Source organism: Falco rusticolus, chromosome 1 (assembly GCF_015220075.1).
Source record: "Falco rusticolus isolate bFalRus1 chromosome 1, bFalRus1.pri, whole genome shotgun sequence".
Taxonomy (NCBI): Eukaryota; Metazoa; Chordata; class Aves; order Falconiformes; family Falconidae; genus Falco; species Falco rusticolus.
Window position 1 is genome coordinate 114,151,579 of NC_051187.1, and position 23,661 is coordinate 114,175,239.

The window sequence follows — 23,661 nt, forward strand, 5'->3', positions numbered from 1 at the left end:
TAAGAGGTAATAGCATAACAGAAGTTATTCTGAGTAAACTGACCATGACTTCTGAAGCTGAATCAACCACATTTTGACGGGCACTGTTAACATTCTATCCACTTAATGACTTGTAAAACCTTACTTCAAATAACTACCTAGCACAAATGTTCAAAGAAGTAATTTTTTTTAACACTTAAAAGTGTGTCAGTAAAATGTAGTTCAAATACAGGCAGATGCAGTATTTACCCCATTGTGCATCAAAAAGTATGTAAAAACTTTATTTTCTTATTCTCCATCAGTTACTCCATAGAGGAATACAAGTGTATGAATGTAAGTGTAACCTGAACTTTTGTGAGTGGTGTTTAGACAATTTGAGCCCTCCTCAAACATGATCAGTTTAAAATACATTAATTTATAAACTAAAGGATAGAATATATTGTCATGTATGAACACTATTTAATTCTCTGTCCTCTTGATCTTGCTGTTCATAACTAATTTTGGAAAAGATGGTCTCCGTGAAAGTCTAAGAGGAGTTTTCGTATTAAACTAAATGAAGTAAAATTTGCTGGGCTTTACTTTGTTACTGGATATTTAAAGTGGTAGTGCATTGGAAAGGAGTAACATTACCTGGTTTGTTTTGTGATAGTTACCTCTGCACAACATTACCTATTATTCAGCAGTGCTGAAAGCTACAAAATGTTAACTTACATTCTGACTGTCCCGTCAGGGAGGGGTTTCTGTTGTTTTCTGCAAAATCCACCCAGGTTTTAAGAGTCCAGAAAATCATTCTGTACCAGTCAGCAATGCTTCTCAGAGACTGGCTGCTAAAATTTCCAGATGTTATATTTGTGCACAGCATGCTCTGGTCTTAAAGAAGTCCATATTGAGCAAATGATATAACATGTAAGTGTTATTAGAGCCTCCCACTTCATGGTGAAGGACAATACAAAACCAAAGGAAAAAATAATCTTGTTCTCAAGATTATAATTATTTTAACACACTCAGATTCTGTCATCACAAAAAGCATTTGAATTACTATGTTGTTAACTAGGGATTTTGCACTTACCAGTACTTATCTGTGGTTCTAATAGCACTAAGTTGAGTGTAATTTTGTCAGTTCATGTCAGTGGGGGTGCAGAGAATATAAATTAGAGGCATTAAAGTGATTTAAAAAGCTTTGTATGGTTTTATTATGTTGCTCATGTCATAAAGATCCTCACTGTTTATTTTGAATGATGTACTCTGATTAATAAATTGGGGAAAAAAGAAAACAGAAACTTACAAAACTGTTTAAATACTTGAGTAATCATGCAATTAATAATGTGATTAATCTTGCCACATAGATCATTGCAAGCTGAAAGAAAGAAATGAAGTTATAAACTAGGAGAGTAAAATGTTTTTCTTATACCATAGGGCTCATGCAACATTGTTGTAAGCGGATTCCACTGTTTCCTGATGAACAGTAAAATTTAAAAACAACAACAAAAAAACCCAACCCTAAACCAATTCTATACACCATTGCTAGTTACTAAAATATAATTTAAGATTCAAGTGTAAATTCCACAGATGCCATTCTGAGTATTACTGAATTTGATACTCTCTGCAATTGTGTAATGCAGGAGAATTATCTTCTGCTATTAAATGCAAATCATAGAATTAACCTCAAATGATCATGCTGTTTGAAAATCTTGAGTCTTTCAGAGATATACCCAGTAAGAAACTATTGAAGGAAGGGAAAGTTTTAAGGCAGGAAGGAAGAAATGGGATATATAGCTTATATATTGTCTACGCTTTTGGGTAATAAAAAGGAGATGGTGGTGGATAGAAATGCAAAAAGAACTTAAAAACTCGGCTCTCAGGAACAATATAAAATATTCTCAAACCTTGGCAAATCTCAGTCCATTTTCCACATACACATAGAAGAAACAGGGTTTTAAATATTTTTGATGTGTTTCGTGGCTTGGCTTTTTGGGATGATTTGTTTAGTTGATTTCGTTTGATTGGTTTGGGTTTTGTTTTTTTTTTTAAACAAATGTTTAAGGCATGCAAAAGGTAGGCACAAGCTACAATTGAGTTTTTAGTAACCTGTCAGATCAGACTTAGCAGAATCTGAAATAGCTTTGGGAAGCTCTGTAAGAAAAGAAAAAATGCCAACTGTTTTTAAGAGGTTCTAAATTAAAACTATTAGGAAAGAAAGGAAAATATCCATTTATTTGTCTTTGTGGTAGCTTCCCCAGAAGGGATTAAATCCTCCTTAGTAATTATTTGTCTGTTTTAGAAACTATAGAGTAAAAAGACTATGATTCTTTTATTTCTGGAGAGAATGTTAAGTTGTTTTGATGGGTTAATGCCTGTATATCACAGGACCATAACTTGTGGTAAAGAAAAATCAGAGTAACTTTATCTGCTTCTATTCTACAAAAAAAAGATTATATGCCTATCCATAAACATGTAGAGTTTAAAGTAAAATTTGTTAGGAAAAATAATTTCTGTGCGCTCTCCTTAAAAGGAAGCTTCTAAGCTTCCTTTACTTATGAGTGATTGAGTCATGGCCCAAAGCTTATGGTGTATATTTGCTCCAAGGCTCCTGTTTGATAAATATTCAGAACTTTATCACCTTTAGAATATTATAAAACTTTTACAAATATTATCTCAGAAATGTCTCATCTTGTTTTGAATCCTCCTAAGCACTTTGCTTCTGATGTTTTGTGAAAGTCGATTTCAGAAGCTAATTTTGCTTGGCAGAGGTAAAAATCACTTCCTTTTTACAGTTTTGAATTTGTCATGTTTGCTTTGCTGGGAATTGCAGTACTGGATTTTTGAAGCTGAATGAATCAAAAATCACTACTTCGTCTTCATTTTGTGGTTTATGTGCTTTTATCGTATGTCCTCATAATGTTCTCTTCTTCATATAATTGCACTGATTTTTTCAGCTTCATCTTAGAGGTTGTAAAGGTTTGTGCTGTGTCCTTAATGATGCAAATGGCTATTCCTGCTGTTCCCTTGTCTAAGACAGAGTAATCAGATCCAGAAAAGTTCGTTGAGAAAATGCCCCCTTCTGACTCATCTTGCTCATCTTAATAACTTGCCACTGGTTTTGCTTGATTTTGATTTTATTGTCACTGACCACAGCTTTCCAGTGTGCTTTCCACAGTGGTGTCTGTACTGTTGAAGGTAGCATTAGTTATGCAAAAACAAGTTTATTTGGAACATGGTTTCAGTATTAGGACTTTCTTAACATACTTTTTGGACATGGTGCATGCCATTAATTCAAAGTACTCCCTATAGAATTCAGTATTTTGCATTTTCAGCATTGAATAAGTTTCCTTCAGTCTTCTAAGCTGTTCCTATATCCTTATATCCAGTGATGAGAAAGAGTCTGTTTGGTTTATGATTATTACAGCACGTGGCACAAAGCAGAAACTGTTTAAGTAGAAATTATCAACATTAATAATACAGGAAATTATTTGTGCCTCTTGCAAGTACTTTCAGTAGTTTGCTATAATCATGCAGCTAAGGTGTTCCTAAAAATAAAAAAACCTAAACGCATGAGTTGATAAATTAGAAGGCAGAATATTAATCTGAGCCTTAGGTGCTCAGCCGTCATTTGGTAATGGGCTTCATTGAGTGTTTTCTTAGAACAAAAAAATTGCATGTAGTTTTACTTCAATAGCAGCAGTATTTAACTGCTAGTAATGTCAGAAATTTATCCAGTCACATAGTGTTTACGGATCCCTAGTTGCTTTGATGTGTTGTTCATAAAGAAAAGCACAGATATTTCAATCCAGGCACAGATCTATCTAAACCATCCGGCATATCAGTGTAACAGCTTGTACAATGACTGTGCTTTCCATCAGGAGAGGAAGGCTGGGTAAAACTCAATCCCCTAAAGGGCCGAGTCCCCACAAATTGTAGCTATGTAAATTAGTATATCATTCCAAGAAAAATAAGTTGTTGGCTTTTAAGTAGGAGCCTGAAATGAAGGTTCATGACATTTCTAGTTGTTCTGTGGGATCCTGAGAAGTCTCATAACTTGTTCTTAGAATTTTTCATCTCTTTGAAATTGTGTTGTGTTAACACCAATGATAATTAATCTTTAACAATCAGTGTGTTATATAGTGCCTTCAGTAGATCAGGATCCAATATTGGATTTTTCTGCCATAATAGCAGAAAAGAGTTTTGAAGAAAGGCTAACAGGTAGATTTTAGATTTTTTTTAGTGGGGAACTGCTTTCAACTGTAATGAGACGTGTTTAGTGAAAGCTGGCATAATTAGTCTACTAAAGGGAAGAATGGATGTGAAAAACAGAAAGTACCTGAGAAAGGCTTAAAAATAATTGAACTAGCTAACATTTGAAGTGGAGGAAGAGGGATGGGACAGATCGTTTACATCCACATTGTGGTTAGATACAAGCGTGGCAAGATGGTCAAGGCCATCAAGGAAGCCAGTGAAGTAAATTGAGGCAGGAGACAATGAAAGTTGAGATGTGCTCCTGGGTGGGAGTTTCTGTTGTGCATTGACAGAAAAGGCTATCCAGGAGACAGTCTGAAGAGCTGAACAGCAAGATGTAGACAAAGCTTGGATTTGATTCTGTAAGAAGAGTTGAAACTGATGCTGAGCACAGGACCTGTCATGGTGATGGGTGCAATTACCTGGAAAAGACTCGGAAAAGTCTTTAAGAGGGGATTTGGGGTGAGAGCAGATGATAAATAGCTCTGTTCTAACACTAGTGAGTTTGCTCAGAGCTTACTGCTCTGTTGACAACCTATTCAAAATTCCATGGCTACACTGAAAAGGTGCATAAATAACTGATTTGTCCACTGTAGAACCAATATTTATTATAATTATTAATTTTCTTGTATAGTGCAATTGTTGTTTGACACAGTTACCGGTCAAAGTGCGTTTTTAGAGGTATACGGTTATGGCACAAGTATTATAGTATTATTAAAACAAAGGAGTTTTTTAAGATTGTTGTTGTGGGTGTTGGTACAAACTATAAACTTTCAAATTTCAAAAATATTATGTTACTTCAATCTGTTTGTTTACTTTTGGGAGGAGCCCTTCACAATAATGATAATAAAGCTTGATACTACAGAATAGTCTTGATGGAGCTTAGATACAGAAAAGATAATTCTTTTTTCAGCCATAACTCAGAGTTATACCAAGTAAACAACAACAGTGACAATTAGTAAGAAATCACGAGACACAAATACTATCTAAATCCGATGCCTTATATATTTGCACTTGGAAAAAAAGGTGGAAAGTGTGCAAGAAGGCTGGTTTTGGAGTAACAGTGCCTATGCCATGTAATCCTGTTATACTGTATTTTTAAATTGAAATAAATTTAGAAAATGTGCTATTTAAAGTTTCTATGATATATATGCTGTAGGTTACTATAAAACTGCGTGCTTGCTTTATTAAAAAAATGCAGATAAGATGTGTCTTTTTATGACATACTAGTGGCTGTATTTAGACTTCAGTGACGGCATATGTGTTTCTGAGATGAAAGCCTTGTCGACAATAAGAGCAGGATTTCACATTCCTTGAAAACATGTTAAAGTTAAAATGGTGGGATTTGGGCTTTCCCTTCCCGTTGCTGTTGGCATCAATGGAGTTCACTCATAGCTGGTTAAACCAGTTTTGGGTTTTGGTTGCGTATTTTAATCTGAGATAAGGGGTTTCTACTCCTGCTGTTGCTTGAGTTGAGTACAGGACCAACAGCTCCAGGAGTGGGCTTAGAGGCAGGAGAGCAGAGGCCCAGCAGTGGGTTTTCCATGGGATAGAGGGCTCTGAATGTTGTGCTTTGATGTGCCCACCTCTCGCTGTGTAGTATTTCTGCAGTCTTTGCAGAATATTTCTGTATAGGAGGAACAGTAAAGTTTAGGAGCTCAGCCAGGTCCAAACATTGTTGCTGAAACTATTAAATAAAAAAACCTAAATATTAAGGGCCAAGATATCTTCACTGCTAATAAATAAAATTGTATACCCTGACAAATCTTATGAGCTTTTCATAGGAGGAAGCCCTGAGATTTTCATTTAATGGGATGTCTTATTTTAAGCTCCTACAAATTTTGAAGTAAAGGGTGGTTGAAAATGATGATTTTGTCCTGTTACTGCTGCTGATTGACATGTCACAGCATTGCCAGTTTGTATTGATGGAAGAAAGTTGATTTGATTCATCTACTTCTGTTCTTCAGGTTGAATGAAATGGAAAAAAGTAACTGTACATCATTAGTAAACCCAAGTTAATGTGTTGTAATCTTTGTTTCTATTTTGTTACTTTTAAGGACATGTATGAACAAAACATCTTAATTCTGCTTCCAGTGCAATCGTATGATTTCGGTTGTCATATTAACAAGGAGCAGAATTATGCCTATATAGCTTATTCAAAAAACTATATAGGGCTTCTTCAAGTACATCAGTAGGAAAAGGATGACTAGAGAAAATGTGATCCCACTGCTGAATGAGATGGGTGTCCTGGTGACAAAGGACACAGAGAAGGTGGACTATTGAATGCCTTCTTTGCTTCAGTCTTCACTGCCAAGGCTGGCCCTCCAGTTTCCCAGACCCTGGAGGCAAGAGAGAAAGTCTGAAGAAAAGACAACTTCCCTTTGGTAGAGGAAAATCATGTTAGAGATCACTTAAGCTAACTTGACAGATCCATGGGTCCAAATGGGATGCATCCCTGAGTGCTGAAGGAGCTGGCAGATGTTATTGCCAAGTCACTCTCCATCATCTTTGAAAGGTCATGGAGAACAGGAGAGGTGGCTGAGGACTGCAGGAAAGCCAGTGTCACTCCAAGTCTCCCAAAAGCCCAAGAAGGACCCAGGAAACTACAGGCCAGTCACCCTCACCTCTGTCCCTGGAAAGGTGATGGAACGGCTCATCCTGGAGGTCATCTTGAAGCATGTGGAGGAATAGAAGGTTATCAGGACAATCAACATGGATTCACCAAGGAGAAATAAAGAAATCATGCCTGACCAACCTGATAGCCTGGATGGATGGAATGACTGGCTGGGTAGATGAGGGGAGAGTTGTACATGTTGTCTACCTTGACCTCAGCAAGGCTTTTGATACCGTCTCCCATAACATAATCATACATAAATTTGGGAAGTGTGGGCTAAATGAGCGTACAGTGAGGTAGATTGGGAACTGGCTGAACGGCAGAGCTGAGAGGGCTGCGACCAGCAGCGCAGAGCCCAGCTGGAGGCCTGTGGCCAGCGGTGCTGCCCAGGGCTCAGCGCCGGGCCCAGTCCCGTTCAGCTGATTCACCGGTGACCTGGGCGAAGGCACAGAGCGTCCCCTCAGCAGGCTGGTGGCTGGTACAAAGGCGGGAGGAGCGGCTGATGCCCCAGAGGCTGCGCTGCCATCCAGCGAGAGCTGGGCAGGCTGGAGAGCTGGGCAGGAGGGACCTGATGGAGCCCAGCAGAGGCCGGTGCCAGGCCCTGCCCTGGGGGGGCACAGCCCCACGCACCAGCAGGGGCTGGGGGCTGCCTGCGGGGAGGCAGCTCTGCGGGGAAGGGCCGGGCAGTGCCGGGGCACAGCAGCTGCCCCTGGGCCGGCAGCCAGCCCCGGTGGCCCAGGAGGCCGGTGGCGCCCTGGGGGGCGTGAGGAGGAGCGTGGCCAGCAGGCGCAGGGAGGGGATCCTGCCCCTCGGCTCGGCCCTGGGGAGGCCGCCCCGGGAGTGCTGTGCCCAGCGCTGGGCTCCCCAGTTCCAGAGACAGGGAGCTGCTGGGGAGGGCCCGGCGGGGGCTGCGCAGGGGGTGAGGGGCCTGGGCACCTCCCGGGGGAGGGCAGGCTGGGACACCCGCGGCTGCTCAGCCTGGGGAAGGGAGGGCTGAGAGGGCTCTGATCGATGGCTGCAGACATCTTCAGGGCCAGCGGCAGGAGGACGGGGCCAGGCTCTTTCAGCGGTGCCCAGCGACAGGGCGAGGGGCAACGGGCACACGCTGAGGCACAGGCAGCTCCCTCTGAACGTGAGGAAGAACTTCTTCACCGTGAGGGTGGCAGAGCACTGGGGCAGGCTGCCCAGAGGGGCCGGGGGGTCTCCTTCTCTGGAGACACTCAGAACCTGCCTGGACGTGATCCTGTGCAGCCCGCTCTGGGTGACCCTGCTTTGGCAGGGGTTGGGCTGGGTGATGGTCAGAGGTCACTTCCAAACCCTGACCATTCTGTGGTGCTCTGATTTTAATACTGTTCACTCTAATGCAAAGCTAATAATGATGGGGAAGACTTCAGTGTATCAATGTGGGGGTTTTCTGTTTAGCAAATAATTTTAAGACTTTTTGGCTGGTGGTCAGAGCTGTTTTGGTAAGTGTAGCTCTATGTTCCTGTGCTGCAGACTTGTTGGTCTTTTTGTCCCACTTTCTGCCCCCTCTCCTCCTGTTTTTCCTTTTACTTGAGTAATTTTTCCTATATGTAAGAGCTGTCCTCTGCAAGTCTTTTGGGGGTCTTCCAAGAATTGCAGTGAAACAGTCTGCTTGCTGCTTTGAAGAAATTGAGAAAAACTAGTTGATTGTGTTGCACAAGTTTTCTCCTGAACAATTCCAGTTCTTTAAAAGCAAGTCCTCCAAGTGGCTTTGAGGTAGATACAGGATGAACTTAATTTGCAAGTGAAGAAAACTAACAGAAAGCCCAGTGTGCTGTTAACTATGCTTGTTTGTGTAGGAAATTAGAGTGATCTCTATTTCACCCAGGTCAGCTCTCAAGGGTGTACAGGAAAACTGATAATTTGTTAAAGGATTTCCTTTTGGATTTTCAGTGACATGTTTGGTTACCATAATACTGCTGTTTTGACCTGAGTTCTAGGGGACTGATGGGGGGGTGGGGGGGTGTTGCTTTGTTTGGGGTTTTTTTTGAACACAAAAGAAATGTGGTGAGGGCTGGTGTGTTGGTTAAACAGACCATTGTAGAAATGCTGCTAGAACTGTGTTTATGATGTGTAGGAAAGTATCCAGAGAGCAGAGCAGAGTTTATCATAACACCTATGTTGCAGGTGTTGGAAAAGGAGCAAGCTTTGTATTCTTTACAACTGTGTTTAATATTTCCTCGCAAAAAGTTACTTGCTGTGAACATAGCTCTCTCGAACCTGAAAGCATTCTTACCCCCAGGGAAGAAATAATATTTCAGTTCGCAGGCTATTGCATTTGTACCAGATGAGTTTTGAACACAAATTACTGTATTATTCACTGATTTGGCATTCTTTATTGTGTAGGCGAAATCAACAGATTTTACAAGCACCCTGAAAACAGATTTTATTTCAATTAGGAAGTGATTTTGTGGTGTGGGTTTTTTTAACAAACTGATTTTGGGTTAATTTGAATGGATGTTAATAGATTAATGACTTTATTAGCACCTTCTCTTTTTGTCTTTTGATACAGGAATCAGGAACTTAAAGACTTGGGAGAACTTGCTCCTCACTGGGACAATATGCGCAAAAGTGTTATTGCTCATTGTGATCAGATGCTGAGCATGTACCAGGATACTCTTGCAGAGCTTGGAAAGCATACAGGTATGAACCTATGCTTCTATGAAAGTAGCCTCTCCTCTTCTGGAGCAGGTAAGAATTAACTAGATTGATTGTTATTAAATACTGGCATATTCAGCCACATAAAAATGAAATATGAAATATTTGTAATTGTATTTCTGAGATACTCACAGCTGCCCTGTTTCCTTATCTAAATAATTTCCATGCGTTCCAGCAGTTTTTCACAGTTAACATGGTACATGGTTACACAGCAGCCAAAAAAGTTGGAGAAATGGGGGTGGAGGGTGGGGGTGGGTGGGTGTTTTAGTTGCACGTTCCCTTGAATACACTGCTCTTCTAGTATTGAATACCATCTGGCACTTGAAACCAACCTTAGAGGTAGTTTCGTCAATTTTTCTTGAAACTTCAGTTACATTTAACACTCTGCAGGGTAACATAACACCTAGCTATGCTTTGCATATCCTCAGCACAATAGTTGTCATTGCCCACATTGTGCCAGGTAAACACAGAATTAATATGGGATAAGCAGTCTGTCCTCAGCCTAGAAACAGCAGTACGTGCTGCCTTGCTTTTTCCTGTGGGGACAGAGGTCTTATATTCTGATGTGCACTGGGTGTTTGTTCTGCTAATATCTGCCATAGGCCTGTGGTCAGGGTCTATAATGTATCATAGTGTCTGCATGCCAGTGGAGTAAGACATCATCAGTGACAAATGTTCAGAAAAGACAGCAAGTCTTTTCCTCCTGTAGTAATTCTTACTCATAAAAAGAAAAAGACTGCAGAAGAAATTATTTCTCCCTTTGAATTTCTTTTGTTTTGATCACAAATCATTCAAGAAACTTACTGTAATTCTTTTCTATGTTGTGAGACTACTGGAATTATTTCCTGAATAACAGCTGTATTTTGAGAAAACAAAGATTTCTGTCTTTTTATAGGATGCCTTTCTTCCTCTCCCCTTGTTTTAGAGGTGTTTTGGAAGGAAATGGGCACATTTGTTCTGTATTCCTACAGAGGCCTTATTGCTTCTTTGTTGCTGGTGTCAGATTTGTAACTCCAGTCCTCAGAGTCACCATCTCAAATACGCGTTTTCGATGACCATGCTTGCCACTGTTGCTTGCATATGCTCTTTCACTCTATATTTTCACTATTAGATGTTCTCACTGTGGCCTTACTCCTGTAAGTGTGTGTGTGTAGGCATAGCAGTGCATGTCAGAGGTAAATACTGGGCATTATGTTACATATATATAGGTTTACAACCTAGAATATTTCTGGAAAAAAAAAGAGATATGTTTTGGTCATGAATGTTTGTAAAAATAGAGGTATAAAGAATGATAACAGCTTTTGAAATATCTGGTATATATATTTATGGAGAATTTGCAGTATTTTCTTAATTAATTCTAGCTTTCTACATAGTCCAAACAAAACTTTGTGTGTACCAAGAAATGGAGCAATTTGGGTTTAGTTCAATATATAACTAAAGTGCATAGCAGAATAATTTCTTCTTATAGAGAATTGGGTACATTTACTTTTATTATAATCTGCTGCATTTAGTAGGTGAGGCACAAATCTTTCTTTTCCAAAACAAGTATTAAATCTATACTTTTATCCTATAGCCACCATCTTCTAATACAGGACTAAGCATGGTATTTCTCATTCGAGATCGCTCTGGGATAGCTTTCTTGGTCACAGGAAAAGAGAAATTGTGTTTCAGTGTATGAACTAAAAACAGCCTCTAACTGAAACACTAAGCATTTTGGGAGCAGTTGATCACCTGCTTAAATTTATGGGGAAAAAAATCTCATCTGTTACACTAAATGTTATCTGATAATTTGCATTTTGGTTGCAAAAGTGGAATTTCTTTTATTTATATTTGTTTACCATCATCAGAATATTCCAGTTCCGATTTTGGCAGTCTGATCCAGTATGACACTTCTTATGTTCCTCTGCTTTAACAAATATATATATATATCTTTCATACTTTGCTGATTACACTTTGAAGGCACTCTAAAGTATCATGTATAAGGCAATACATACAGATTATCAAGGCATCAATGTAATAATAATAATTTGCAGGGAAATCTTGAAATTAACTTTTGAGATAAAAAAAAAAAAGACAATGTAATCTATTAAGCCCAAATCCTTCAAGACCCGTATTGTGCCAAGTGAATTTAAAAAGAGTTGGTGATTTTTAAATGACCTGTCTGTGCTGTGATTTGAAAGAACAGCAGTGGACCAGGGAACTTGAGATTGTTGAGGAAGACAGTACCAGCACATATACAAAAGAGTACGAACATTTCTCGAAAAACAAACCAGAGCAGAAAACCAAATCAACCTGGTAATTGTAGTGAGGATGAGAAATAATGAAGAGGTGTTAATTTGGAGGTGAACAGTCAGGTACATACCTAAAGCTCATTTTTTCAACAACCCTTTTTCCCCCCCTTACTAATGTAGTGCTGGTAAAATACTTGGTTTATACTTGGAAAACCCCGATTGTGCATCTTGTGTGAAAAGTTACTTTAACATTTGAAAACTTATTTTATTGTGATCAGCATGATATGTATGTGTACATTCTAAAGCCAAATAATAGTCCAGTCCTTCTAATGAAGACAGTATTTAGTTTTAACCCTGCACTATATTTGCATAAAAATGCACTATGATTTTTAATTATAAATATAAAGGGGGGGTGTCTGTTGTGTATATGTATGTAGAGCTAGACTAAAACCTCAAATCTGCATTTTGATCCTATAGGCAATGTAGGATTGGCTGCCCAAAAGTAAAACAAAATCTAGAAGAGATTCTTATATGCTTCTGCTGTCCATTACTTGTCTTTAACCAGATTTTTTTCTGCCTAGATCATTTGCCACAAGTAATTGCAGTTCTGTGTAGAACAGAGACAGAGATTAATCTCCCTGCATACAATTTTCAGAAACTTGTCCCTACTTATTTTTTTTTCAAAAGGAATGGAGGGGATGTGGATAAAATTCATTGCATGTTTTAGGATGCAGTGTCCCGGTTCCTCTTCCATTCCCATTTGGGATTTTTTTTCTCTATAAACAGTACACATTATACTTTTAAAAGCAAGATTATAGTGTTTGATAAGAAAAGCAAGACAGACATATATTTGACTTCATTCTGTAGTTGCTAAAAAAATAATGTTGACAGAACATTGTAAAGACAGGAAATTTAAGTACAAGATAGCAGATGCTAAGAGGAGAGATGTGAGTATAACTTCAATTCAGACTTTTCAGGTCAGTGTATCAATGGTGTTTACTTTGCCATTGTCAAAGATTCATGCCAAAAAATATTTTGCTTTACAGTTCAGCCTGTACCACTAAGCTTCTCTACTTTATCATAGTTAGCACGTTACCCGAGTTTGTGTTGAAGCAGTTCTCTCCATTCTGAAACAGCTTGAAAATTTCAGTGCTCTGGAGTACCTGTGCATCTGCACTGGAGATCCAGATCTGCTCAGAAACAAGCAGCCATCCTAGTAGGGGTAGTTGCAATCAGCAGTACTTCTACTTAAGAACTCGGTAAGGTTGATTTCTAAACTAGACCAGGCTTTTGTTACCTGGCCTCAGATGCAAAATTCCTGAGTCAGGTTGCTATTTCAGGAAGCCTCATTTTAAGACAATGCCAACTGGCTACATTCTTCTAGGAAAGCCAAGGAGTGCTTTTGCCGCTGCCTTTGCTTCACTGCCGTGTTGGCAGCCAGAGATATGTGGAAGCACAAACTCATTGACATTGTTCTCCTTCCTTGGTGCATCAAAAGCAGGGTTAATGTTAACATGTTTAGCATTTTTGCTCTGCTACTCACTGAAAAATTGCTTTCCTTTAACAAGCAGTATTTTACACGTATCTTGTCAAACAATTCTGAAGGACCAACTCCATGTAAGTCGTCTAGGTACACATATCTCCGATCTGCTTTTGTATCAGTGCTAGGAAAGATACTGTTCACTCATAAGTAAGCAGAGTATAGAAGGGGAGATAGCATCTGCAGCTAAAATTTTTCCAAACCGTTCCCAAATTGTGTTTTCCAAGAGATACCTACTTTCACGCTCAACTGAGCTATTTGTGGAATTTAATGGAGAAAACTGTTGTTAGTAGAACAATTAATTACTTTCATTCCAATCTCTCAATTTTTAAAAGAATCAGGTGACTGCATTAGTATTAGCAATTTTGGTTTAGCAGCATATTTACTTAAAATTGAGGTTTAAGCAAATTAAGACTATTTCTAATTTAAGTTGTTTTGACAAACACTTTTATCCTCAGAAATGGGTAGAATTATAGAGAATGCTAAGTATTTTTATTTCAAGGAAACATAACAGGAGTCTGAAAGGGTTAGGTAACATCAAAACAAATAATTTCAGGTTAATCTAAAACATGGATTTGTGGTTTTGGAAGGGAGTAGAACTTTGAAATTGTTTTGTTTTAGTTTGACCTGAAATAGTTTACACACACAGAGAGTATTTTTTTTTTTTTTTCACTTCAGTCATCAAACTGAATTTTTTTCATTCATCCAGCCCTAGAAGGAGAAGAAAAGACAATTGAGGTTAAGGCAATTTAATATTGCTGTGGAGAATTGGACACTATCCCTGCCTCTGTCACAAAGTTCCTATGTGACACTAGGCAAGTCAGACTTCAGAAGTGGTTAGGGTATGGTGTTCCTTTTTGGAAGCCTAGAAATAGAAGCAAGATGTTTTGCAGGAGTATTCAGTACTTATGGATGTAATTCAGCTCGGTGGGAGCTGTGCTTCCAAAATGGAATGTGATGTTGCTTTATAATGCATGCTCTGTAGAATGAGATCCCCTGTATCTCATAATGATGCATTGTTTCCTAAATGCTTTGACCTTAGTTATTCTCTGCCATTAGAATGGATAAAATTATATCCCTTTTATTCAGTCAGTTAAAATTATTCTATAAATATTTGTAAAGCCATTAGAAACTGTGTTATGCATGTGGTAGACAGGTTTGAGGAAATTAATAATCCTGGTTTTGTTGGATCCTTGAGCAATATATGTGAATCCAGATAGCAAAGTAAAAGTTGGAAAGAAAATATGAAACACTGCTTCTAAAGTGAGCAGCAAAGACCCTAAGCATTCAATGAGCTGCAAAAAACTAGTATGTGATATGTCATTGAAGGCTGTATCACAGCACCTCTTCGGGTGGATGTCAAATGAAGGTTGCATCTGTATTCTGGTATTTCCTAACTCTGAAGAGTTTAATCTTGCAACAATAACAACAACTATTTTAATAGAAGGAATCTATTTTTCTTGGTCCTTCAGTACAACTTACCAGGTTATATGAAAACAAACTATACTGAAAATTAGTTTTATAATATGCAGATTGAGATATTAATTCCACTGCATGGATCTCTCATACCTGGGTAAACAGAATAACCAATAGCAGTGGGTGGTTATTATCCCATATGTTTCTGGCACTCACTGGATGGGGACGGACTCTTGTTTCACAGATCTTTTCTGAAAAGAAGAATAACAAGACTCAGCAATGCTGCATGTGTTCTACTCCAGTTCAGGATAGATGTGTACTCCAGGGAGAGCAGACCTCCTCCCTCCTACTCTTCTTTTGCCTGTCCCTTTTAATCTGCTGTCATTTTATTCTCTTAGTCTGCCAGTGCTTCCTTGTTTCAGACCCAGTTATCATTCCTTAAGCTTTGACCTTGATCTCAGCTAAATTCTCATAAATAATCTGCCCCTTTTCTGTTTTCTTTCCTAATTATTTACAGTCTTCTCACCTGCACTATTCCCATTTTGTTTTTGATATAGTTCGAGTTCCTTTCACTGCTCCCATAATTTTGCTTTTCTGCACTGTCCAAGTACAGGTTTCCCACTGCTGTTCCTCATCATCAGTGACTCCTGGTTCCTGCCTGTATCCCCAGGTTTCCTATCAAATCTGAATCTTTGACTCCTGTCAATTGCTTTTTTTGCTACCTCTGCTCTTAATCTTGTTCATGTATTGCTTTCAGTTACTAAACTTAGGTGGCAGCCTAAGCAGGGTTGACTGGTCTGGAGCATCACTGGTTCACTTTGGCAATGTGATTTGCATTGGGAGACTCAATGTTAGTCCTGTTGGAATCTTTGGCCGTTTCAACAGATAACCTCTAGCAAGTCTTCACTGAGCAAGTCAAAAAGAATTTGTCTTTTTGTTGTTGTTGTTGTTTGCAAGAAAAGGTTGAACCTTTCCAAAGATATTTTATTTTTAATCCTATCTGAATCAGAGGAATTTTAGTCCAAATGATTAATGCTTGGCAAAATGATAGGGTGCTGAAAAAATGGTCTAAGTATGGGCTGACTGAGTGAGAGGATAGGACCACCTCTCTTTCCTAACCTGCACCCTTTCTTTTTATATATATGCTGTATCAAATATCTCCAGGTAAATTACTTTTTCATACTGTCAGGCTTTAATTATATTCCTATATACCACCATAGGGTATATAATATAATAATCTCATACTTTTGAAGTATGCAACCGGATGATTTTTTCTTTTCCATAGTGCTGTGCTGCTTGTGATTCTGGCTTTTTAGAAAGAAAACTAATTTACAATTTTTCTTAAGCTAGTTTGTTTCTTTATTTGAATTAATAGGAAGAATGCATAGCCTAGTGAATGTAATACTTCAATACTTTAGTTTGAATAAAAAAATGTTACTTGGTGAAAATGCATTACCATCATAGCTCTGTACCCATGTGTCCTTAGCACAGAATAAACATAATGCACATTAACTGTGACATTGCTTCAGCAGGCTATAGACCGATTTCATACAGAGGGAAAAAACGTCTACCACCTAGAATTAAAAAAATCACATGGTTCTGTGAATTAAAAGCTGTGTTGTTGCTTTCAATATGGATACATGCTGAGACTCAAGTTAGTGAACCATTCTTCTCCTAATATACAGTCGCACATTAAAAGTAAATTAAAGACGACTCCTAACATACAAACATTGTCCTCACATTGAAAAGAAGACAAAACATCTGCTGGGTGCTTAAGATAATGATTCTTTAAACTTTTGTTTTTCAGGTTCTTCCTTCAAATCAAGCTGTAGCAAAGGAGAAAAAACATTAGAATTCATCCCAATAAATCTTCATCTGCAAAGAATGCACGTGCATAGTCCTCGATTGAAAGGTAAAGTATATTCTGCAGAGAAATTCCCCAAGTATGACAAAGTATGCATTGAAATACAATTAAAGTTGCAGCTGAGAGGTATGGTTTCCATTTTAGCCCTTGTAAAGATGTAAATATCTTGATTTACATATCCAGTTTCAAGGATGAACATTAGGTGGACATGCTTTCACGTGAAATTTAAAACCGCGATAGAACTGAAAGGTATGCTGTTTAGAGAGCTGAATCTTGGTATTTTTGAGTTTTTCACTTAATAGTAGGATATTGGTAACAGTCTTATTAAACTTTGTAGGTAGGACATAAAGGTGCTGCAGATAAAAAAACACAGAAAGTAATAGTATTGAATTGATTTTATATTTTAGTAAATTCATGTGCAATTTGGGCTTACGTGGATTTGGAAGAAGGTTGAGGAGAAAAGAATATCAAAAAGTACACTTGACTTTTAAAGAAAATTCTAAGATTCATTTCATGTTGAATGTGTTTTGCCAATCAGTGAAATTAGCTTGTTCACAAGATTCATGCAGTATGGCTTGATACAGAAGGTTTCTTGTATGACTAGATTGTGGCGCTTTTTTTTTGTTTGTTTGGTGGTTGTCTTATTTTTTTAATAAAATCAAAATCAAGCTTCCAGATTCTTTATTTAAGAATGCATACTGCTGCACAGGCTTAAAGTGTTTAATTTTTCATTTTGATGGGTTCAAGAAACTTTACTGTGTGGTTATTTCCTGCCTTTGTTTTGTGTACTTATCGGGAACCTGCCTGTCTTCCTGAAGGATTTGATTTTATTCTCTCAGGCCTGTGTACTTGCTTCTAAAACCTAAGCTTTCTGTTTTGGATGTTCTTTGGAATATTTCTAGAGCAACTGTGTGTGTACTGTCCATGGAGGACCACACTGAAGTAAATCATGAGATCAAAGAAGTGACCAGCTTGCCCATCCTCCACTTTTCTCTACAAGTTCTGTAACCTGCCCCCGGACATAGTGCCGCTGAGATTGATCAGAAGTCCTGAGTCTGTGCTGAAACTTAGGCGTCAGGTCCAAAGTTAAAGCTGTGCAAGGGATTTCTCTGCCTCACCTTTTGACACCACAGGTTTTGGTTACTGACTGCAGCTCTTGGAAAACTGTGAAGTGGTTATCTAAATTTCTTTTGAGTTCTTTTTTTAAAATAAGTATCAGGAGTGTTGTGCTCATTTTGTTTCTGTGATACCTCAAACAAATAATTAAATGCAGAATATATGTTGACTGAAATGTATTGGTAACCTGTGTGTGGTTAAAAGTATTCTGTTATGGCAATGCAGAACTAATACTGCCATAATTCATACTGACACACTGCACAATGTTTAGTAAGAGTCACGTTGTTCTAGGGCATTGGCTTAATTTTTCATTGTGATCCATAGTGTCAGTGTAGTCTAAAAGCCAGGCTTACCTGTCTTGTTTCTAAGGTGGTGTGGGTATTTTTTCCCCACTGTGCCACCAGAGATGGTGATAGAGCACAATGCATTTCCTCCCAGAGATTGCGGGGATGCACTCGCCAGCCTGTGATGCGAGTTGCGTGGACATTAAGGACAGTGCTACTTTTGAACTTAGTGTGTCCTATTTCTTAGGAAGCCTTAATGAGCTCAGTGCTGCTTGTGCCTAAGTCAACTTATTCAGTGCTACCCTGTGCCACGTAAGCATTTGCTTAGTGTTAAGTGGAAACATCTCACTGATAACACTGAAAATACTTTGAACTTCTAATACTGTCGGGAAGGGTGATAATTTTTTGTAATGTTTGTGATTCTGTTTAATGCAGAATTCTGTTGCTGCTGCTTGCATATAATTTTAGCAGCGTCATTTACAGATAAAAGATTGTAATGATACAAAAACATATAAGCAAATCATAGTATGGTGAATAATTTGATGATAATTTGAGATCTATTAAATTTGCTGTCACTAGAAACAGGGAAATTACACTCTGTAAGGTTTTTGCCTTATAAATACACTGCATCTAAGCAGATTGTAAAACAGTAAGTACAAGCAGTGATTATAGGAGTATTATACTGATGTTCATCCACTTCCAAGTTGGAACACAGGGACTTCTGATTGTCTGTTAGATACTATATTGGTTCAATATTTTGTTACTTCTTTTAATGAACAACAGTGCCTCCAAACATTTTAACAAGATGGGGATTTATAGTAATAGAATATGACAGCACTGTTTTAGTTTAGCTAATGTTTTGAAGTTAATTGATTGTTCAAAAGCATTTTTAGATTTCTAATGACGACAGGTGGTCAGAACCTTAATTTTACGTCTTTTCAAGAAAACCTCTCTGGGAAGAGGGCATTGTATGTTTATTTCCTAAATAAAAAACTGGAATGAAATATTCCATTTAATCACCCATGACTTTTACACTACCTGAGTTTTGTTTTGTTTTTAATGAGTTTTCTCCTTTGTCCTCCAAAACCACTTTGCTTGTGATGTATGGTTAATTAGTGCATAATTTCAAAGGGTACAAAAAGAGATAAATGTTAGAATCATCTTCTGAATTTAGAACTTTGTTTAAATTACAAAACTCTCCCTTTTTTTCTTTTGCTGTTGTTTACTGACCTGAGAATTAGATAACATGGTTTTTGTTATGCTCAATTTTAGAGATTTTGAAATATTAATAATAAAGAGAACTTGTGTTAAAATCAGGGAATTTCTGCTTACACATATTCTTGGAAGACTGACACCTTAGTTACGGGGAGCTCTTTTCATGTCTTTGTATACAAAATGGGTTCCTCAATATGCTTAGGATATTTTGGTAGCACTATAGGATAAATATAAGAAAAAGTAATTGATAATTGTTATTATGTTCACCTTTAGTTGGATAAATGATTTCTGTATCTATTACATAGCCACCGTCCAATCTATTTAGTCTACAGAAATAAGTCTCATTTTATGAGCACTAAAGAGCTGTGTCTTGTATTAGATATATACGGTTTGAACAGGTTTTGTAGTTGCTAATCATTCTGGAGTAAGCAGCACTGACATCAAGTTGGTCTTTCTCATCTCATGCTTTGCTTGGCCTATATCAAAGGGCACCTGGAATATAACCTGGAGACTGCTGGGGGCGGGGAGAAAAGATAAAAAGAAAGCATGTGAACATTCACAGAGGCGGTCATTAAACAAACTGATGAGCCGTAAAGCTGTCATTAACCCTTACGCTGTCGAATGTCTTGATTTTGGAATGCAAGATAGGTTTTAATCCCATCCCATCTGTCGTGTGTATGCTTTTTTTGTTCAACATGTTCAGTAACAGGTTTACTTTTACTGAACTTTGATTTGGGTTGGTACTGGGTACTGACATGGAATAGAAAATACCTGTGTGTTTAAACTTCTAGTAGGAACACTTTGAGAAAAATATTATTTCATTATAGGATAACTATCCCTCTCCATTTGGCGAACACTACATTTTGCTTTGTTCATCATCCTACAGAAGTTAAATTTATGTATTGCCATAGCTTTGCTTTTGTCCCTGTTTATACATTAAGTGTGGTTGTTTTAAATAAATTCAGGGGACTGAAGATATTTTTATTTTGCTTCTGACCAGTGTGAGACACTCACTGCCTGCTGTGAAGGCAAGAATGTTGCTTCAAATTTGAGACTGAGCTGTGCTTGACATAAAAATCCCTTAGCTCTTTAAATTGATCTGACAAAGCTTAGGTTTATGGAACTTCTACCGTGTCACTGTGGCTGCCACCGTGTTGCAAAAGCTCTATGCTTTATTCTGAAGAAGTGATGAGCAGTTAGTTTATATTTCTGCATGGTGAAGGAATTGTTGGGTTTTGGCAAGTGTGTAACAGGTGTTAGTGTTTCACTTGTATAAGTAGGAGGTGAGTGTATCTCTGGGTCACAATTAGCATGAAATGATGGTTGATTTAGAGTTCAGTTTCCTTGCACTGTTTGCATTTTCTTTCTTCAAATTCTGAAGTAAGTATTTGAGGAAGGATTGAGGGTTTTTTTAACATCTACTAATTAATCATTTGGGGGGAGCACACTGATAATATGATGCAGCTCCTATGACTGCTGCATTTTAAGCTTTACCTCAACTGTAAACAGTTGTCAGCAGTAGTCTGTTCGTGAAGTGGGTGATGGTTGTGAGTTCCTGAAACATTCCTGTACCAGTGCATTCATGCTGCATGTCCTTCACAGGGACCTGCATTGATGTGTAAGTGGAGTATGTCACAAGGCATTCCTCCCGAGTCTTGCAGCACTTTCCAGTGTACTGTGCTCTGGAGAGTGGGAATGAGGCTGCCCCATGCCCATCAGCAGGGTTGTAGACATTTTCTTCTTCGCCATCCTCACTCTCCCATGTTCACTTGCATGGGGTAGGTGCTCAGCTGTTCTGGGTGTGTCTGTGTCTCAAACAGCTGCCCCTTGACCATGCTGAGAAGAGGCCACAGGCTGAATGAAAGCTTCCTTCTAGGTAAATACAGCCACCACCACCGCCCCCAGAGTAGCTGTAAGCAGGGTCACTATTTATTTTTAAAACAGAGTCATAAAAAGCACTAGGGTTTAGTCTTTCAAATGTGTTCCTTTAGTTTCATAAGTTATCTGTAAATATATTCAGAAGCCATTATTCAGTTAACCTGATGGGTTCATCTCTTATTTTTGTTTCAAGACAACGCTGTTTTAAGCAATAGAACTACTTATTGTCAAGTACCGGTGGAGCTCCAATAGCCCAAGATTATTTATGATGGATACATTTCTATGAAGAGCTGAAAGAATAGGCTATTTAAGAATCTTGAAGCTCACCTTAGGCTAATGAAATTATGTCACTTCTCCTTTTAAGTGGAAATTGAAGAGTCACCATTTAATTGGAGTTCAAATTAATTTGAGCAAATATGCTTTGAGATTCAGCTCTAGAAGTAAAACATAGTTCATTAACTGTGAATCATTTGTACAGTGTTCTTGCTTCTAGGGATATTTATCATCAGAATGCAAGAAAATTTCTATTTTAGGAGAGGATTAGATTTTAATTTACATGGAAAGCTTCCTTGCTGAATAAAATAGTTCACTAAAAAAAATATATCCTCTAATATTTCCTATAGAAATACATTTCAAGAATGAGACATTCTGACCTGTATTTTTATACCTTCAGTAAGCTTGGGCACAAAACAATTACTGCTTAGGACAAACGTAAATTCTGAAAATGTAAATTTAAACTTTGAAGGGGTAGTTATTGTGGTTTGGGATGTAGCTGAATCTTCATCTCTGCACTGGCAATCAATCACAGGCAAAAAATGAGATATTGTTTTTGAAAAAGATGTTCCGTCTCTCCAGTTCTGTAAGCATACATCCACAGAAAAAGTTCATCCCATATAAATATATATATCAATCAGGTACATACATATATATATATATATATATATCAGGTACATACAGAGAGTAAGAACAGTTTGTTGTATCAGCAAGAATTTCAATAGTATAGTTTATTTCTGGTAGCTTTTTGGCTGAAAACAACTGACTTGTTTCTAAACATATATAAAGACTAAGTATATGTCATAGAACAGGGCGCTTCAGTTTAGCATTAAACAGGTAGTTATATCTGGAAGTGGAAGCTAAACAAATTGAAACTAGAAAAGAAGTGGAGATTTTTACTAGTCTGATTAACCATTGGAGCAACTTCTCTGGGAATGCAATGAATTCATTGTCATTTGAAATCTTTAAATCAAGATTAAATGTAGTCTTTTTTTTTTTTTTTTTTTTTGGGAGAAAAATAAATGGCTTCACTCAACCAGAAGATACAAGCTTGATGCAGAAATCATTAGCTGTAATTCTGTAAGCCTGTATTATTCAGGCAGGCAGACTATTCCATCATAGTGGTCTCTTTTGACTCTAAAATGCATGAATCCGTGCATCTTAACATGACTACAAGTTAAATAATGAAAGGGGTAGTAAAGTGAAATATATGAAGGGCCAATTTACTTGGCAGCTTTGTAAACTGCAGAGCTAGAATGTTGTTCTACACTGTGGCATATAATTTAGGTGTAGCAATAAATCAGATAAAATTTCTTAGGTGTGCAGGTGGCTGTATGGAAAGATTGATTAGCTCTTGGGCCTCCTTGAGACACAGATTCTCTGTTATTCCTTGGAAATAATACAGACTTGTTCTCACGTCTTGTAAGGTAGGTATCATAGTGTTGCCATACCTTGGACATAGACGCATGCAAATCTCTGTGCTTGTCTGTTCCCCTTCCAGATGCTCTGTATGATGTCATCACTGTGGGAGCCCCAGCAGCGCATTTCCAAGGATTTAAGAATGGTGGTCTCCGAAAACTGCTGAGTAAATTTGAGGCAGAAAGACGGAAGTAAGTATTTTCTAAGTAGCTAGGAAAATACTAAAGTTGCATTACAATGTTATGAACTCACTGAGTAACAAAACAGTTTACCCTGCTGAATACGTGGAATACTAGGTTAAAATCTACTAGAACTGGACAAGCATGCATTCATGAAATTTTTCCTTTATCTTCCCTCCTTTGCTGGACAGTAAAATTGTAGCACAGTTTACTTTCAGTGTCAAGACTTGTTTTAAACACATACTAAAAACTGTGAAATTGTCTTTCCATACTATAAGAAGCTGGAGGAATATCAGTGCTTGAAAACACATGGTTCAGAATGAGATATGTCTTTGGTAATTCTTGTGCTAAGTGCAAAATAGCTATACACAATTTTTCAATAAAGAAACAGCAGCTTAATATAGCATCTTCTTTTCTGACAGCCGTTGGCATATGTGGACAAAAATCTTTTTAGCGTGCCTGTGAAATAAATAAAAAACTACTCTTATTCTTCAGAAAGCCAGAATAAGACTAGGCAAAGAGACAGGCCTTAACTGGAGTTTCAGTTTATTGCTGTACTCAAATGCTTTGGTAACCACTGAACACATACAGAAGTGTTAGTTGTATGTTTTTCTATCTCAGTATTGAGCATATTTGTGTTTGTTGCTATGGCTGTTAAGAAGTTTCAAGCAGCCACAGCTGACACTGGCAGCACCCACAGCTGTGACTGCTCAACACTTGGACTAACTGTGCCAACCC

The 23,661-nt window shown here is 38.0% G+C and overlaps 1 protein-coding gene across 3 annotated transcripts in view; it reads left to right on the forward strand.

Moving 5' to 3' along the window:
- Positions 1-23,661, forward strand: part of INPP4B (inositol polyphosphate-4-phosphatase type II B) — a 225,206-nt gene that overhangs the window by 113,165 nt on the left and 88,380 nt on the right. For all 3 annotated transcript variants that reach the window (XM_037397011.1, XM_037397022.1, XM_037397002.1), the window contains exons 11-13: positions 9,363-9,493; positions 16,503-16,607; positions 22,827-22,935. In XM_037397011.1, the coding sequence (XP_037252908.1) occupies positions 9,363-9,493; positions 16,503-16,607; positions 22,827-22,935 (345 nt within the window). The remainder of the gene's footprint in view (positions 1-9,362; positions 9,494-16,502; positions 16,608-22,826; positions 22,936-23,661) is intronic.